General features: G+C 32.0%; 1 protein-coding gene across 1 annotated transcript in view; it reads left to right on the top strand.

Annotated features, from left to right (window-relative positions):
* The window catches only part of LOC145312187 (5-hydroxytryptamine receptor 2C-like), a 63,728-nt gene that overhangs the window by 10,957 nt on the left and 35,151 nt on the right, over positions 1-17,620 (top strand). The window contains exons 4-7 of the mRNA XM_080151377.1: positions 5,560-5,663; positions 6,424-6,566; positions 9,683-9,804; positions 16,510-16,624. Of these exons, the coding sequence (XP_080007503.1) occupies positions 5,560-5,663; positions 6,424-6,566; positions 9,683-9,804; positions 16,510-16,624 (484 nt within the window). The remainder of the gene's footprint in view (positions 1-5,559; positions 5,664-6,423; positions 6,567-9,682; positions 9,805-16,509; positions 16,625-17,620) is intronic.

Genomic DNA, 17,620 nt, shown 5'->3' with positions numbered 1-17,620 from the left:
CGTATTATAAACGGCTTTCCGCGGATAAAGAAAGTACAATTATGAGATTAAAACTAGTTTTTTTAGCCCCGAGGTGCCGAAGGCAACGGCTAAAAAAACTGGTTTTAATCTTATGATTGTACATTTCTATATTCGTAGAAAGCTGGATATAATACGATGCTAGACATAGTTTTTTCGTATGGATGAGAACCGGTTCCTATCCACCGGATTCGAATGAATACGAGAAAACATATTAAATGTGAAAGGGAAAATTGAAACTTTAATATGTTTTTCTCCAGTTTTACAAATACATTAAAAACGATTTTTTAACTTAGATATACTAAACAAAGATAATCTTAAAGCCAAATATCAACTAAACTTTTAGAAGTTATATCAAGTTGTTATTTGCCTTTGAACTTTTTAAATTTTCGTACATTCTCGATATACTAGATGTCTATCATCGGTTTACTAAGCTGAAATGTACGTTTTGCTCTCATCCAGAAAAAATGACGTCTTACAATGCAAATGACCAAGCTTAGGCCAGTATACATTTATATTGACCAATTGTAATCATTGTATCATTGGTCATTTGTATTGTATGACATCATTTCTTTATATGCACTATAAGTTGCTTCACAAAACTACCCTCCATTCTGCAGATTAAACTAAAAGTTTGGAGAATTCTAGTTTGGAACCAACCCATAAGGCAGCAACTTTAAGTACCAATAAAAGTTACAGTCTAGTGTTCCCTCCCTCCCTGACTTCTGATCAAGTGTTGGGTTAATGTTGGAAATTTGATTACAATGATTTATCCCTCATTAGCTAGATAAATACAGATATATATTGTAGGAAGGAAGGGGACATTGAGCTGTTTATTACACTAGTTCCCAAAGTCTTATAATAACGGTTTCTTATTTGTTCGCTTGATAACCGTTGGGACTTTTATTGTATTTTGATTGTTTGGTTCATTTGGTTTTAGGGTCTAAAAGTTTCAACCAATTAGTGTAAACTACAGAAGGGGCAATTTTGTGCTTCATCATCGGGGATGTGCAAAAATGTCTTATCCCTATGTATTCCTGTATATATTGTATAAGTGGGATAAAAAAGATATACATAAAAATGTAAAGAAGAAAGATAGAAAGATAATAATTTTAACAACTTAAACCTAAAGATTACATCAGTAACTAAAAATAACATATAAGTAGTATTAATTAAGGACATATTAATAGACATACTATGTATATAGATAATCCCTCTGACCCCATTTTTTGTCAAACTTAGAAATGTTTTTTTTTAGCAGATAAATAGCTTTGTTTATTTTTATAATATACGGTTATGGGCGACAAAATTTTTCGATTACATAATTTTTAGAAAGCTAACTATCCTTATACTAAAGTAACAGGATGTTTGTCTGTTTGCGTATCTGTGTGTCTGTACCGAAGGATCTCGCTAACCGCTGAACTGATCGGGTTCTCCTTAACAGGGTAGCTCCTCATAGGTCCCGGGAAGGTTAATAACTATTTTCTTGGGGGGGGTGGGACACCCCCAACCCCACCAAAAATGAAAAATACCCCCCCCCCCAAAAAAAAAAAAATATTTTTTTATTTGTTTAACTAAAATTAAAAATGATGGGAGAGGGGAGGCCCCCCCCCAAAATATTTTTTAAAACTTTTTCTTTTAAAATCTAAAATAAGAAATTGGGTTATCAAATTCGACTCCCCCCTCCTCAAGTGCCCCTAGAGGCGTCTAGGGGGCGTAGACGCTAGTACCCTTAAAAAGAGTTTGTCTCTAGATTATCTGTATTGACATGTATTAAAAGATTCATACCTGTTTACCTTGTTCGTTTTAACCTCACTAATGACTTGTCAATCATCCAAATATGTTGTTGGACCCAGGAATCTAAAGGGATAAGACAATGGCCGATAGATTTATGGACAACACAATAATAATACATAAAAGTACCCCCTCTGTAGATTACAATAAGGAAATGAAACGTTTGAACACTCAACTCAATGGACCAACCAATCAAAATATAATAAAAGTCCCCAAAGTTGATAAGCCAACAATTAAGAAAGGTTATTATAAAACTTAGAGGTATAAAGTAATAAACATACATCCCAATGTCCCCTCAATTAGTGAATGTTTTTTAACAACGTTAAATATTTACACAACAGATCTATAGTATAGATGTATATACAGACAACTACCTCCCTTCATTTTCCAAAGACATCTTTCGTCTGCTTCTAAATAATTTTCTGCTACTTAGCTGTGTTAATATAAGCGATACCATTAGTTGATTTTCAATGACCCAATAGGAAGGTTTTACAAGACGATTGCGATGGGGAGATTTAACCCTTTCTCCCTCTAGTATTTTACTCTAATATTTACACAACATTTTTGTTTTTTAATCTTTCATGTTTAGTCAAAAACGTTTACGTTGTTTTTAGTGGCGCGCGCGGAAACCACATTCATCAGAGCAACTGGCGGATTTTTTTTTTACAGCTGATATATTATCAGCTGATCAAAATGTAATGAAAAGTTAAGCTGCCATATATTGTGCTGCGACTGTATATATTCCTGAAATAGTACAGTTGCAGTTCGGAAGCTGAAATTTGGACACAACCCAATCTGTCCCGATTTTGTAGAGATTTTCTTCCCCCCTTCCCTTTTTCTTTCCCAAAACGTATATGACGTAACTGGAATCGCACTTTTCAAAGTGATACAAAATCGGGACAGATTGGGTTGTGTCTGAAATTTGTTCGATATCCTATTTTAAAAAGTAGTAAGCTTTTTTTTGTCTGCAGCGAATGTTGCGTTTACGTCTAGGAATATTCAATTTTTTTCGATTTTTTTGTGATTTCTCTTGGGAGGGTGGTGGTACCCTCCCCCAAAATAGTTATAAACCTTCCTGGAAACTATTAGAAGCTACCCTGTTAAGGAAAACCCGATTTGTTCAGTAGTTATCGAGATCCTTCGGTACAGACAAACAGACACACAGACAGTCAGACATCCTGTTACTTTATTATAAGGATTGACTTATTGCCTTATTTTCCATTAGCCATACAATTATAGACGGATTGATGGACGGACGGACGTATTAACAAATTGAGTTATGGAGTAGCCTCGCTACCATCAACAATTAAATAGAAGTTCTAAAAAATAATAATATCAATTTCATGTTTTTACCAACTCTGTACAAATTGATTAAAAATATTATTATTGTATTCCTTAGAATGACACGATTTATAACGCGCATTTTGTGTTCTACCATGATTGTTTTCCCTCTTATTTCAGGAATCTTATCCCTATTCCGGGAGGGGGGGGGGGGTGTATGTAAATGTAAATAAAATTGCTTTTCAGCATGTCCTAATATCTCGTATAGTTTCCGAGATAGGAGGGGGGCGTTAAAAAGAGTAGTAATTACTAGACAAGACGGTAAATTTATGTAACCCCCCCCCCCCCCCAATTAAAACTTTGAGTGCAGTATAATTTGCTGTTGAATATCCTCTACCTCAATCGTTGTATTAGGTATCAGAAATACTTTCATTTGAGATAAATTTAAAAATATTTTATTTTTACTGGATTTTTTCTTCCTCGTTGAGCTTTCATTATTCTTTTCTTCGTTTACATGTACGTCATTTATACATCCAATAGATCTAAAATCAGGGACGTCAAAAGGGGGGGGGGAGTGGTGACTACCCCCCCCCCCCAAAAAAAAAATTATGATTTTTAATTTTCTCCCCAAATTGCACTGTCCGAAATTCGGTGCTATACATAATTTTTCAGTGTGGATGAGAACCGGTCCTAATCCAACGAATATTAATCGGTTTGAAAAAGTTGAAAAAGACTAAGATTTTGTTTGTATTTAATTATAACATATAATTTATTAGCGGCTACGCCCCCTAGAGGCCTCTAGTGGCACTTGTGGAGGGGGAGTTCAATCCCAAAACCCATTTTTAATTCAGATTTTTAAAAAAGTTTTTAAAAATGGGGGGGGGGGGATAAGTGATGAGCCCCTCATCCCCCAACGCCATTATTTCTTTAGATTTAAAACATAAAAGTTCAGCGGTTACCGAGATCCTTCGGTACAAATATAAAGACAAACACATAGACAGAAAGACATTATGTTACTTTATTTCAATTTATTTCAATAATACAAGCGACAAATTTTTTGACTAAATAATTTCCTGAAAGCTAGCTTTATCCCCGGAACTGTACACGTTCTTAATCAATAATATGGCCAGCCTGTTCCTACACTGTGTTCTTATTAGTCCAATTTATTGAGTATATATCTAGATCTATCATTTCTATTATACATCCAATTAAGATAATTTAAATTATTTCTATCTTATTCTTTACAATTTATTTTACAATTCATAACTTTTAATTTGTTTTTTTGAAGAATAAATTAATTGGATACAAACGTATATCAATATCTTTTTATCTTAATTATTTTTCTTTAAAGTTTTGTTTTGTTTTTATCATCTAGACCTGTTACTCAAAATACACTTTTTCGAATATAATTCTTATGCTGACATAAAAAGTTATTTTAAGGGCCTAGAAATAAATGTACAAAATGTATTATCTCTATCTATACTGGCCATGTTTCAAAGTTTCAAACCACTCATTTACCCCCCACATAGGACGTCGTCGTCTATTACTGGTTGGGGTGCTAGATCGATTCATAGATTTTAATTTAATTATAAATTTTTAAAGGTTTCCTGATATATATTTTAAGTTTATGGTTTGTTTTTATGGTACTGGTCAATATTATTTTTTTTTCGGATGTCCATCCATACTAATGGATGCTTTCATCCTTGTTTTTATACATTTTAAACAATAATTGATATTTTTAGAGAGCTACAGAACATGACCAACTATTTATTGATGTCCCTTGGTGTTGCAGATCTACTTGTGTGTATGGTTGTTATGCCTTTTATATTATATTTATATTATTAGAGAGCTACAGAACATGACCAACTATTTCTTGATGTCCCTTGGTGTTGCAGATCTACTTGTATGTATGGTTGTTATGCCTTTTATATTATATTTATATTATTAGAGAGCTACAGAACATGACCAACTATTTCTTGATGTCCCTTGGTGTTGCAGATCTACTTGTGTGTATGGTTGTTATGCCTTTTATATTATATTTATATTATTAGAGAGCTCCAGAATATGACCAACTATTTCTTGATGTCCCTTGGTGTTGCTGATCTACTTGTGTGTATGGTTGTTATGCCTTTTATATTATATTTATATTATTAGAGAGCTACAGAATATGACCAACTATTTCTTGATGTCCCTTGGTGTTGCAGATCTACTTGTGTGTATGGTTGTTATGCCTTTTATATTATATTTATATTATTAGAGAGCTACAGAATATGACCAACTATTTCTTGATGTCCCTTGGTGTTGCAGATATTATACTTGTATGTATGGTTGTTATGCCTTTTATATTATATTTATATTATTAGAGAGCTACAGAACATGACCAACTATTTCTTGATGTCCCTTGGTGTTGCTGATCTACTTGTATGTATGGTTGTTATGCCTTTTATATTATATTTATATTATTAGAGAGCTACAGAATATGACCAACTATTTCTTGATGTCCCTTGGTGTTGCTGATCTACTTGTATGTATGGTTGTTATGCCTTTTGGTGCTATGGTCATTTTCCAAGGTAAAAAAAAATATTTTGTATGGAGCTTTTTATAGTGCCTATAAAAATGACGTCACGCTGGCTTACCATTGGTCAATTAAAATGTTACTGGCCTGCAATAGATTAACTAAAATGTATAATGGCCTGCCTTTGGTAAATTAGTCTGTGTATTGGCTTATCATTGGTCATTTGTATAAAGCACTATAAAGAGCTTCATTTTATATTCTTATAGCATATTATTTTTTTCTATGAAAAGTTGTTCTATCTATCTATTAGAACAGGATGGCTAGTTGCTTTTTGATCTCCAAAACAGTTTCAACTGAACCAAAAGTTAGGCGGCTAGGTTTTACTGGTTTATTGGTCGATGCAGCTGCAGAATGTCTTTGCTGTTAGGAGGTTGTTGAATATTGAGCGACTTTTGTTTGACATTTTTTACATTCTTATATTCCTTTTTATTACAGCGGGTATGCTCCTAGAAACCTCTAGGGGCACATAAATGTTTTTTTTCTTCAATTTATTTTAAAAACTAAAGATCAGCTGTTTATCAAAAAATATTTTTTGGGCCGCTAGATGGGATTAGTTATGTTTTTTTGTTTTCATTGGAATCTCTCTTTGGAGGTTGGTGGTTCCCTCCCCCAAAATAGTTATAAACCTTCCCAGGACCTATGAGCAGCTATCAAGTAAAGGAGAACCATATGGGTTTCGTGGTTAGCGAGATTCGTCGGTTAGCCAGACAGACAGAAATTCTTTTTACTTTATTATAAGGATTTCATGCATGTAGGTGGTAACTGGCCATTGTCCCAGTTCTGGTGTGTATTCTATCAAACCTGTGATGTTCTGGGCTGTTCTGTGTCCATCCTGCACCTTATGTTCATATCCATAGGCAGATACAGAGGCATCTCCAAGCCTCTCATGCAAAGACAGGTACAGTTGCACAATAGTCATTTATCGCATCGTATTATAGACAGCTTTCCGCGGATATAAAAATAAAAAAATATAAATAAAAGATTAAAACCAGTTTTGTAAGCCCCGAGTGGTTGGGCAAACAAAACTGATATAACTTTTATGATTTTTAATTCATTTCCTGTGACTATTTTTCAGTGTGACAAGGAACCAGTTCTAATCCAGAGGATATAAATCGGTTTCAAAACAATTCTGGAAAACACCTTAAAAATACCGTTGCTTACTGTAATTGGCAAATTAATAAATTGGGAGTTTTAAACAAATATTTTGAATAGAGCTTTATGCAGAAATGTATCAAAAGACACATTTAAAAAAAAACATTCTTTTGTTGTTATTGATTCCTTTAAAATCTAAAATTATCTCGTTTTCTTTTGATACAATATTTCGATATAATGAAAAAAAAAACTTTAAAAAGAATTAAACCAGATTATTTTAGATTATGTAAGATATCTAGAATTGAATACTGTCCATGACACACTTTAATGTCAGTTCCAGCAACTAAGAATAACTAAAATAAACAACAGACATCAAATTCGATTGTACGACCTTTGTATGGAAGTCCTAACTTGATTCGAACCTATCTCCACCCCGACGACTAGCAGGTGTGCTACAGTTTGCGAACTTTTTCTTTACTACTATTGGGAAAGAAATGACTGTATATTTTATATCTTAAAAATTAAAGATAAAAGTAAAATATATAAGATTTGCAAGAGATTAGCAATTTTTAAAAAAATCAAATTTGATGTACTTTGTTATTTGATGTTATGTTTTAATACTAAAAGTACATAATTTTGTAAGCGTTCTAAAAATCATATTTGTAAAGAAGGATAGTACAAAATTAAGATTATTTTGTAACAAGACTTCTTTATGATTTTATGTCAGTGCTATTTATCAGAGATCTAAAGGGATAAGACAATAGCCGATAAATTGGTTAACATCCCCAGTGATGATAATAAAAATTACCCAATCTGTAGATTAGATTACAATTACTATTGGAAACGTTTTGACATTTTACTTAAATAGACCAACTAATCGGAATTCAATAAAAGTCCCAAAAGTTGATAAGCCAACAAATAAGAAAATGTTATTATAAAACTTTTAGGACTATTTCAATAAACAGTCTCCTCCCCCCATGGTTATTACAGCGGCACATTTTTTACACATTATTTGTGAACTGGGATATGATGAGCAAAACGCTTTTGCCTAGAGGCTGCAAAGGCTCGCAGTGACGTCACGAGTTTCCGTTTTATCTAATTCGTTGGCTCTAAAACTTTTGGTACTTTCAATAAAATTTTGATTGGATGTTGATTGGACAAGTAGTGTCAAAACTTTTGAACCAATAAATACCATCTACAGGAGTGGAAATTTTGTTTATCATAATTGGGAATAATTATCAATTTATAGACCAATGTCTTATCCCCTACAATCTCTGAGTTATTATGATTATGATTGAGACAGCGCAAAAAAGCACCAAAAAATGACGTCATAAAATAAAGTGGTCCAATGAGAGGCCAGTATACATTGTTATTGACCAAAATGGTAAAATTTATATTAGCCTTTCATTGGTTATTTTATCGTATGAGTTCATTTTTTTGGTGCCATTTTGCCCTGTTTCGTTTATGATTATGTAAAAATAATTAAACTTTAATACATATTTCAACATATTAGAAAGTGTGTAAAAGTTTAATTAGAAATCTGGCAAAAAATCCTAATCCTATTTTTTATGGAAAACTTTATTTATCCAAAGTTTATGTTTTTCTTGACACCATGAGACCTGACAGAAATGGTGGGGGGAGGGGGCGGGGGTGTTTGTAGTAACCCATCATCTTTTTTACCCCATTAAAAAGCAATACATTTTTTTTTTAAAGAAAAAAAATTTTCGAACATTTTTTATACTGCAGAAACTTTTTGCAAACTACAATAACTAATATGTTGAAAATAATCCATTTTCTTAAGAAGTACTTTAAAATATTAAAATTAATATCAATAAAACAAATCATTTTGGCAGAAATCTCAAAGAGAGTAGCGTAGGTACATTAGATTTTAAATTACACTTGTACCATAAATTTTATTGTCTTTTTTGTTGGCTCAAAAAACTTATTAAATTTTGATTGATTATTTCCAAACATGCAGTTACCAAATTTCAATATTAAATGTGGGGGGGGGGGGCTAAAGACATCCCCCTTCTACACTCCCATGCTCCGTATTGGTGAACTAGAAAACTCAGAAACTATGTGTAAAACTTGCCAAATTTTGAATAACTAAAAAATGCTTTTGTTTACACTTATGTAAGAGCAGCCATATTGATTTAAAACTTTTTTTTTAAATTGGCGGTTTCTTTCAAAGTGCCTAGCGAGCACTGAACCCCATACCTGATTTGTAATAATTTGTTTCCTTAGGTTAGGTTAGTTCATATAGAAAAAGGGACTTCCATAAGGGTTATGCATAAAAAAATCTACCTTCCTCCCCTTAGTTTAATTTTATGGGGGTTCATTGCTCGATAAACTAAAAAAAAACCTATCACGATAAATAAAATTGCCAGTCGGGCCCCTTGCCGCAGATTAATCAGTCGTGGGGGGGGAGGGCGTTCAACCCCTCCCCCCCTCCTATTATCTCAGTTCCTATTAGAGCTAGAGGGCTAAATTTTTTGTGCAAGTCCCCTGTTTGATAATGAATTTACGACCTTTTATAAGTCTAAGTCAACTTTCGCTTCCTTCGCCCTTTTATTCAACAACCTCTGTTTTTAGGTCTTTTTTACTTAAAATTTCCAAACGGCTGTAATTTTCTCATTTTTAAAGCTAGAAGAACAATTTTTTTCCCAGGATGGAGATATTCAAAAAAATTTAACTCCCAGTTAATTATGTGTCATACCCATACTTAAAAAGTTACGCAGTTTGGGCTCAATATCTTTCACACACAGAAAATGAGATAGAAAAAAACGCTTTCTTTTACTTTAATTCTGGAACACTGAAAGTTGATACAACCAAACTTTACGCCAAGCAACGAGAGAACGAGTTGATAAAACTTTGGGAACCATTAAAATTTAATTCCTGAATTAATCTATTTTTTATTTTTAGGAAAGTGAACGAGCTGTATTCTGGCGAATAGTGTTGACCTGGGGGCTGGGACTCATTCTTGCATCCCCCATACCTGTCCTGGCAGCAGTAGATATTGAACAGCTGATGGAGGCCAACAGCAGGTCAGATTTGCATTTCATCTAATTCTATTCCGGGGGAATAATAGTTTTTTGGAGAAGGGTGAAATAATAATGATTTTTTTGTGCAACGAGCTGCTATGCTTCTATAGATGGAGGGCCGGGGGTGGTAATATTTAGCTCACCTTAAACATTTCTTTTGGATTTAAAGGTATTCATAAAATAGAAAAAAAATATTTTTGTTTTGATTAAAAGTGAATTTTTCAAAGTAAGTAAAAGAAATAGGAATTATACTAAAAGAAGAAAATAATTATATACAATCTTGTAACTTTTTACCTCAATAATTTTGTAAAATGCACTTTTTTGTACTTGCGTTTTCCTTGAGATAAAAATAAGACACATAAATTTCATTACATGTCACTAAATTGCAATAAGGAAAAATGGCAGTTCTCTCAAAATGCTTATTCGAGCACAGAACCCCCCCCCCCCCCCCCACCTTTCTTTATCTTTGAAATAAATAGAAAGTAAACTGGTAGTAGTTTATCGTGTTTTACTTTAGGTTAAGTTAAGTTCTATAGGTTTAGGGTAGCCTAGCAGGGTGAGGGCACCGTTTGTAAAGTCTCTAAACGATAAAGGTCCCTCTGTAAGGGTAAAAACTCTAATCCCCCCCCCCCCGTATTTTCAATTTTTTTCCCAGTTTGGGAGAGGGGTTGTGTAGTTATAGGCACATTTCGGTAAAGAACCGGAAAAAAATTAAGTAAAAAAAACCTTTTTAAATGTCACTTTCAGTAAATACACGAATTAAATTTTTTTTCTCATTTTATGAAACCAAAAAGTTGCCAATTACATTTTTAAAATTGAAAATCATTTGCACAACAAGAATGACAACATACATTAAAAGCGAAGCCGAAAAAAAACATGGATTGACAAACCGACAAAGTGAGTTACATAGCAGATGTTCAGTAACCATAAAAAGACAAGAGGGAGAAAAAATATATGGAGGGAATAAAAAGACTACAAATATAACATTTTTAAAGCCTTGACCTTTTTTGACAAATAATGTATTGAAAATAAATGTTTAGATGTTTTAAAGTCTATTTTTATACCAATAAAAACAAACAAAGCACTTTTCTCCTTTCATAATAATGGATTTATTATTACTTGGATCTTATATCATATTTTCATGGTTTATAATATAGTGAACTATGTAGCGGGCTAAAATAACGATCTCCCCCATCCCCCTCCTTTATCCTATTCTACTGGATAAACGGCCCGACCAATAAATGCTAGGGGATATTGCAAGCTAAAATGACAACAATGTTTCACCTGTCATAATATCCACGTATATGCTACATCTATTTTCATAGTATAATTGTTGACACAGTTGTGAAAAGATGCATACAAACACAAGGATGACAACATCCATAAAAGTAAGCTCTGAACAAACGGACATTAACACTTGAACTGAATAAGCATAATGTAAATGTACAAGAGTCGAAGCAAAATTGTAGGTAAATTTGTTGAAAAACTGCTTGATACAGGATAATGTTTAAGGGCATACTTACAAATTTAGAACTTGATTATAGAGTTGCTTCGGTTATAATATTGTACTTTTCCCAGAAATCAATATACTAAAAATCAGATCAATCGGATAATTAGATCACATAAAAATTTGTTGCTAAAAAAGTAAAAAAAATCAACATGTTTAAACTGGACGCACGAACATTCTGGTAATGATTACAGAGTTACTACGATTTTTAAATCATGCCTAACTATTACAGGAATCACCATGCAAAGTTTGAAATCGATAGTTCTAACATGCCTAAATTAACAAAAAAAAAGCTATCCGCTCCGGAGTGTCGGGACTTACGGACGGAGGGACCGACCCTAATTAAAGAAAAGCTTCACTTTTAATAAAATTATAAAAATAACCAGAGATCTAAAGGATTTAGGCAATGGACGTTAAATTTTATGTTCATACCCAATAATGATAAACAAAATAACCTCTTTTGTTGATAAAAATTATTATTTGAGAAATTTGAACACTACACTGCTAGTTTGAATCAACCAATCAAAATTCTAAAAAAGGAAGTAATATTGGGTAATTTTGTTTATCATTATTATACATCAATTCATATTTATTTGTAGGTATTATACCTGCCATCTATTTCAAATAAGCTTCCTTCAATTGAAAAGTAATTGACAGCTTTCCGCGGATATTAAATGAAAAGTAATATGATTAAAACCAATTTTGTCAACTCGAGGAGCCAAAAGTCTAGGCTAACAAAACTGTCATTAATTTCATGATTTTTACATTAATATTCGTGGAAAATTGTCTGTAAAACGATATTATACATGATTTTTAATTTTCAGTATGGCTGAGAGCCAGCTCTAAACCAGCGAATACTAATCGGTTTCGAAGTCACAATGAAAAATAAATTTAAATTTTTTTCCTCTCAAGTTTATAATGTTTTTCTGTACTTACAATATTATAGAAGTGCTCGAGCTTCAGGGAGGGAGGGGACATTGGACTGTATATTACACTTGTACCCAAAATTTATTAAACACTTTCTCTCATTTGATAACTTTAAAAACTTGGGAACCTTTAATAAACATTGATTGGTTGGTTTAATATAGCAGCGTCCAAACTTTTCAACCAATAATTATAATCTACAAAAGAGTTATTTTGTTTATTATCAATTTATCGTCCATTGTCTTATCCCTTAAGATCTCTGATTGAACCCAATGTTTTTCTTTTCTTAATGTGTTTTGTTTAAGTGCGGCCACAATTGAGTTAAAATAGAGTGTTGCAATATCAAATTTTGTGTTTTTTTAGATGAAAGCTTTTCTACGTGTAGAATTGTTTGAAATGTTTATACTTTGCATGTGATTACTGTTTTAACTAAATTTGATTTTTAATCTTATAATCACAACCAGAAAGTAAAAATAGGTATCCATAAACTGTTTATAAAACCTCAACTTATTTTTGAATTTTCTCACTAACTAGAAACCTCATCAGTTTAGTTAAGATTTTAAAAATAGGAATTAACAAGTAGAACTTTCCATTGTGAATATTCGTGGTACACAGAAATATATTGTAATTTCTTTTTAATTAATACAATAAATGTATAAGTATAGATAACCACCTAGATCCAGTGTTGGGGACCTTTTTCGTTTGCTAGCAAAATGCTTTCTGCTCTTTTGTAGCGACTTGGCTGTGCTAATATTTGTTTGATAATTTTAAAACCAGTTTTTTTAGCCCGTGCCTTCGGCATCTCGGGGCTAAAATAAAATGGTTTTAATCTTATAATTGTACATTCTATATCCAAGGAAAACTGTCTATAATACGATGCGAAAATAACTATTAAAGTATTAATTTTTGCTTTTTCTATTTCAACTTAGCATACTTATACTAACTAAATTATTGAAATTTTGTTTTGTTTATTCTACAATTGTCTGGTTTATTGGTGGCGCTAGGTTAACTTTAGTCCTGACAATGAATGGTGAAAATATACTTCTTTACATATCACATATTTTAATTCAGTTTATTACGAGAAAGTACACACTTTTTATGCCTTAAAGAAAAAACAAGGATAACAACATCCATAAGAAGTGAAGCTAAAAAAATATGAATGGATATCGGGAAAAATTTAATATAGAGCAGTGTCATACATTGAACATTAAACTTGATAAAATAGGGAAACGATACCTGTTAAATCACGCAACCTTTAAAACCATGAAAACTTAAAAATCTAATAATCGATCTAGCACAGCAATTAATAGACAAATGAAATTTGGAAACTAGTAGAATATGAGCATATTCAATCCCTGAAAATTTTAGCCCTCTATCTTGAAAAGAAGTTGAGAAAATCACGAAAACTTGAAAATCTAGGAATCGATCTAGCATCCCAAATAACGAACAGATGGACAAAACAATGTATAGATTAGATGGGCATATGTCATATGAAATTTTCACCAAAACTTTCAGCTGTCTATCTTGAAAAGAAGCCAAGAAATTCACGTTTCCCCCAATGTGTCTCTTACGGACAGATAGACGGACATTTCAAATTATACTTTCATTGTATTATAAACCGCTTTCCGCGGATATGATACGATGCTAGACATATTTTTTTCGTATGGATGAGACTCGGTTCCTATCCATATTTTATTCCAAAATGACGATAGATTGATGTGCTGTATATCCCCAATGATAATAAACAACAATACTCCTTGTTTGGATCAAAATTATTAAGTGTCAGTTCTATTTTGAATCAATCAAAACAAGATTTCAAAAAGTTTTTGAGTAACATATCCCTTACTGATTTTTGTTCGACATTTTCCTTATTTTCCAAATGAAATTTAGTTTAAGTGTAGTTTACAGGATAAATAACTATAGGCACAGTCTACAACAAGAAAATTCAAATAAATTCAATTCAAGAAAGTTTTACACTTGACATTCAGAGACACATTACTATCAGGGATCTTAGGGGATGATAAGACAATGGATGATGAATAAATGTATACCTCCAATGTTATAATAGTTATTTCTCGCATCGTATCATAAACAGTTTTTCGCGGATAAAGAATGTACAATTAGCCCCGAGGTGCCGAAGGCACGGGCTTAAAAAAACAACTGGTTTTAAACTTTTGATTTTACATTTTTATATTCGTAGAAAGCTGGATATAATACGATGCTAGACCTATTTTTTTCGTATGGATGAGAACCGGTTCTTATCCACCGGATTTGAATGAATACGTGAAAGAAAATTAGCCCATCCGTAGATTAACCAATTCTTTAGAATCCAATAAAATTTTGAACCAACGAATAAGGTAAAATGGTAATAAACCTTTTGGACGTGGGGGGGGGGGGCACCCGAAGCATTATTGTATTTACACCCGTTAACCCCACCACCTATATAATTATTGTAAATCCTCATTTAACCCCCCCCCCCCCCCATTTAAAATAAAAAGCTTGGGCGTCTTCGCGTGCATCAGTTTAATTTACTGTCCAATATCCCCCACCTCCCTGTATGATTAAGTTTAAGTAAACAAGAATAACACAATTTTTCAAAATTACACTTGAATGTTATTTATATTTTTTTAGTATTGGGATCATCAGATCATAGGTTTTTTTAAACATCAATTATGAGGGTATTTGTAGTAGCGAAGCTACTCTGTAATTCCGAATGTCCACCCGTCTATCCGTAATTGATGAATTGGGGGAAATGTTATTTTCTAGGCTCCTATTTAAGATAGACAGCTGAAATTTTTAGGGAAGATTCCTATGACATATGCCAATCTAATCTATACATTGTTTTGTCCATCTGTCTATTAATTGGGGTGCTAGATTGATTACTAGATTTTTAAGTTTTCGTGATTTTCTCAACTCCTTTTCAAGATAGAGGGCTGAAATTTTCAGGGATTAATTAATTTTACACTCTACATATTTTCACTAAGTTTTATTACGATTTGTTAATTAGTTGGGGTGCTAGATCGATTCCTATTCAGGATTGATGGCTGGAATTATCAAGAATTTAAATATGCTCATATTCTACATATTTCCATTAGGTTTCATTAAGATTTGTCTATTAATTGCGGTGCTAGATCGAATTCTAGATTTTAGATTTTTCGTTATTTTAAAGGTTACATGATTTTAAAGGTTTCGTTATTTCCCTATTTTATCAAGTTTAATGTTTATTGTATGACACTGCTCTATAGTAAATTTTTCCCCATTTTCATTCATAATTTTTTAGCTTCGCTACTTATAGATGTTTTCATCCATGTTTTTTATTTCATGTCTTTTTATAAGATAATTTTACATATTACTTTCTCCCTGAGTATTCGCAGATTTTGAAACCTTTTCTATTCGGAAAAGAAAATATCTTTCATCTGAAATTTATAGAAAATTAAGTAGATAAAAGGGTGAGAGAGAGATGTGAGAGATTCTTCAACAATAGTTCAACATTAGCGATGCATTTTTCATCAATTCAAATTTTTAATTTCATAATTTAACAATAATAAAATTACCAGGCGTAGTAAAGGTTATAAATCATATATTGTCTGGTAGATGCACCAAATAATCCTAATAAGGTTATTATCAGTTTTTACCTCACAAAATCTATGATTTTTGCTTAGAGAAGTCCTAAGGTCGTTATTAGATTAGCGCTGTAGGGCAATTAGTAGTATTGATAAATGACGACAAAATAGTTTTTTTTTTACAGCAGTATGTCATGTCGATAATACGCTATAGCTTACAACCATCCCATGGCCTGTCTTAAGTTTCTTGAAAATTATGAATTATTGGTTCAGTGGTTAGTGAGAAACCTATTTTATATAATACAACTAAATGCAAGTCACTATACAGAAAGGTTAAATAAATTCTAACAGGATATAGTGGCAGTAAATTTCATTTAGTACTTTCTTTTCTTGTGAAAAACATATATTTCGTTTTTAGTTTGCCAGGGGTGAATAAAAAATTTAATATAAATTTTGACTCAGAATCTATTTCTTATTTATCCTCAAATAAAAGTAACAAGATGTCTGTCTGTGTGAATGTAATTGTTTATCTATCTGTATCGAATGATATCATGCTAACTGATGAACTATTATGTTTATATACTGGTTTCTAAGAATTTATTTATACATTATCTCGTTTATTGGGTTTAAAAACTTTGAGTACATTTATTGAATCTTGATGTCTTACTATCTTATCCCTTTATATCCCTGTTCAGCTCTTCTTTTATTGTTCAGGTGTGAAGTGAAGAACCGACATTTCCGTCTGCTGGGTTCTCTATTCTCATTCTACATTCCAATGGTGATAATGGTCACAACATATGTCCTAACTGTGCATCAACTTTCAAAAAAGGAATTTACATTTTACAAATTTAGAAAAAATTAATACCTATATTTGAGACAATTTTACTTTATATAAACTCACAATTTTTAACAATTGCAAACCTTCCCCCCACCCATAATTGCAATTGCTATAATTGACATTACATATGTCTTAACTGTGCACCAACTAGCAAAGAAGGAATTTACATTTTTAAAAATTATTACCTATATTTGAGACAACTTTTATTAAACAGAACCTAACAATGCTCAAAAATTACAAACCCTCCCCCTCCTCCATATTTTGCTTTCAAAGGGTTCTAATGGTCTCAAAATATGTCCTAACTGTGCATCAACTTTCAAAAAAGGAATTTACATTTTACAAATTTAGAAAATAAATAATATCTATATTTGAGACAACTTTTACTTTACAGAAACTTACAATTTTTACAAATAAAAACTAACCCCTCGGCCTCCCCCCCCTAATTTCAATTGCTATAATTGACATTGCATATGTCTTAACTGTGCATCAATTATCAAAAAAGAAATATACATTTTTAAAAATTAATACCTATATTTGAGACAACTTTTATTATACAGAACCTAACAATGCTCAACAATTACTAACCCTCCCCCTCCCCCTTATTAAGCTTTAAAAGGGTCCTAATGGTCACAAAATATGTCCTAACTAGCAAAAAAGGAATTTACACTTAAAAATGAATACCTATATTTAAGACAACTTTTACTAGACAGAAACTCACAATTCTCAACAATTACAATTCTTTAAGATGAATGCCAGAAGCTTTGTAAAAAGATTCCCTATGCCAAAAAGCACCTCTTAAGAAAACGATGACATTATTTTCTACTTTTTATATATTTTGTATGAACACTAAAAATCTGCTCAATATTTTACTTTGTCTGTTTGTTAATGAACATTTTATTGCTTCGCTATTTATGGATGTTGTCAGATTCCTTGTTTAACAAATATCTGTAGGTTTATTGCATTCTTATGCGCATTTTTTTCAATACA

The sequence above is a fragment of the Acartia tonsa genome, chromosome 2 (assembly GCF_053477335.1).
Source record: "Acartia tonsa isolate MP-2025a chromosome 2, ASM5347733v1, whole genome shotgun sequence".
In the NCBI taxonomy this organism is placed as follows: Eukaryota; Metazoa; Arthropoda; class Copepoda; order Calanoida; family Acartiidae; genus Acartia; species Acartia tonsa.
This window is presented reverse-complemented; position numbering and strand designations above follow the sequence as displayed.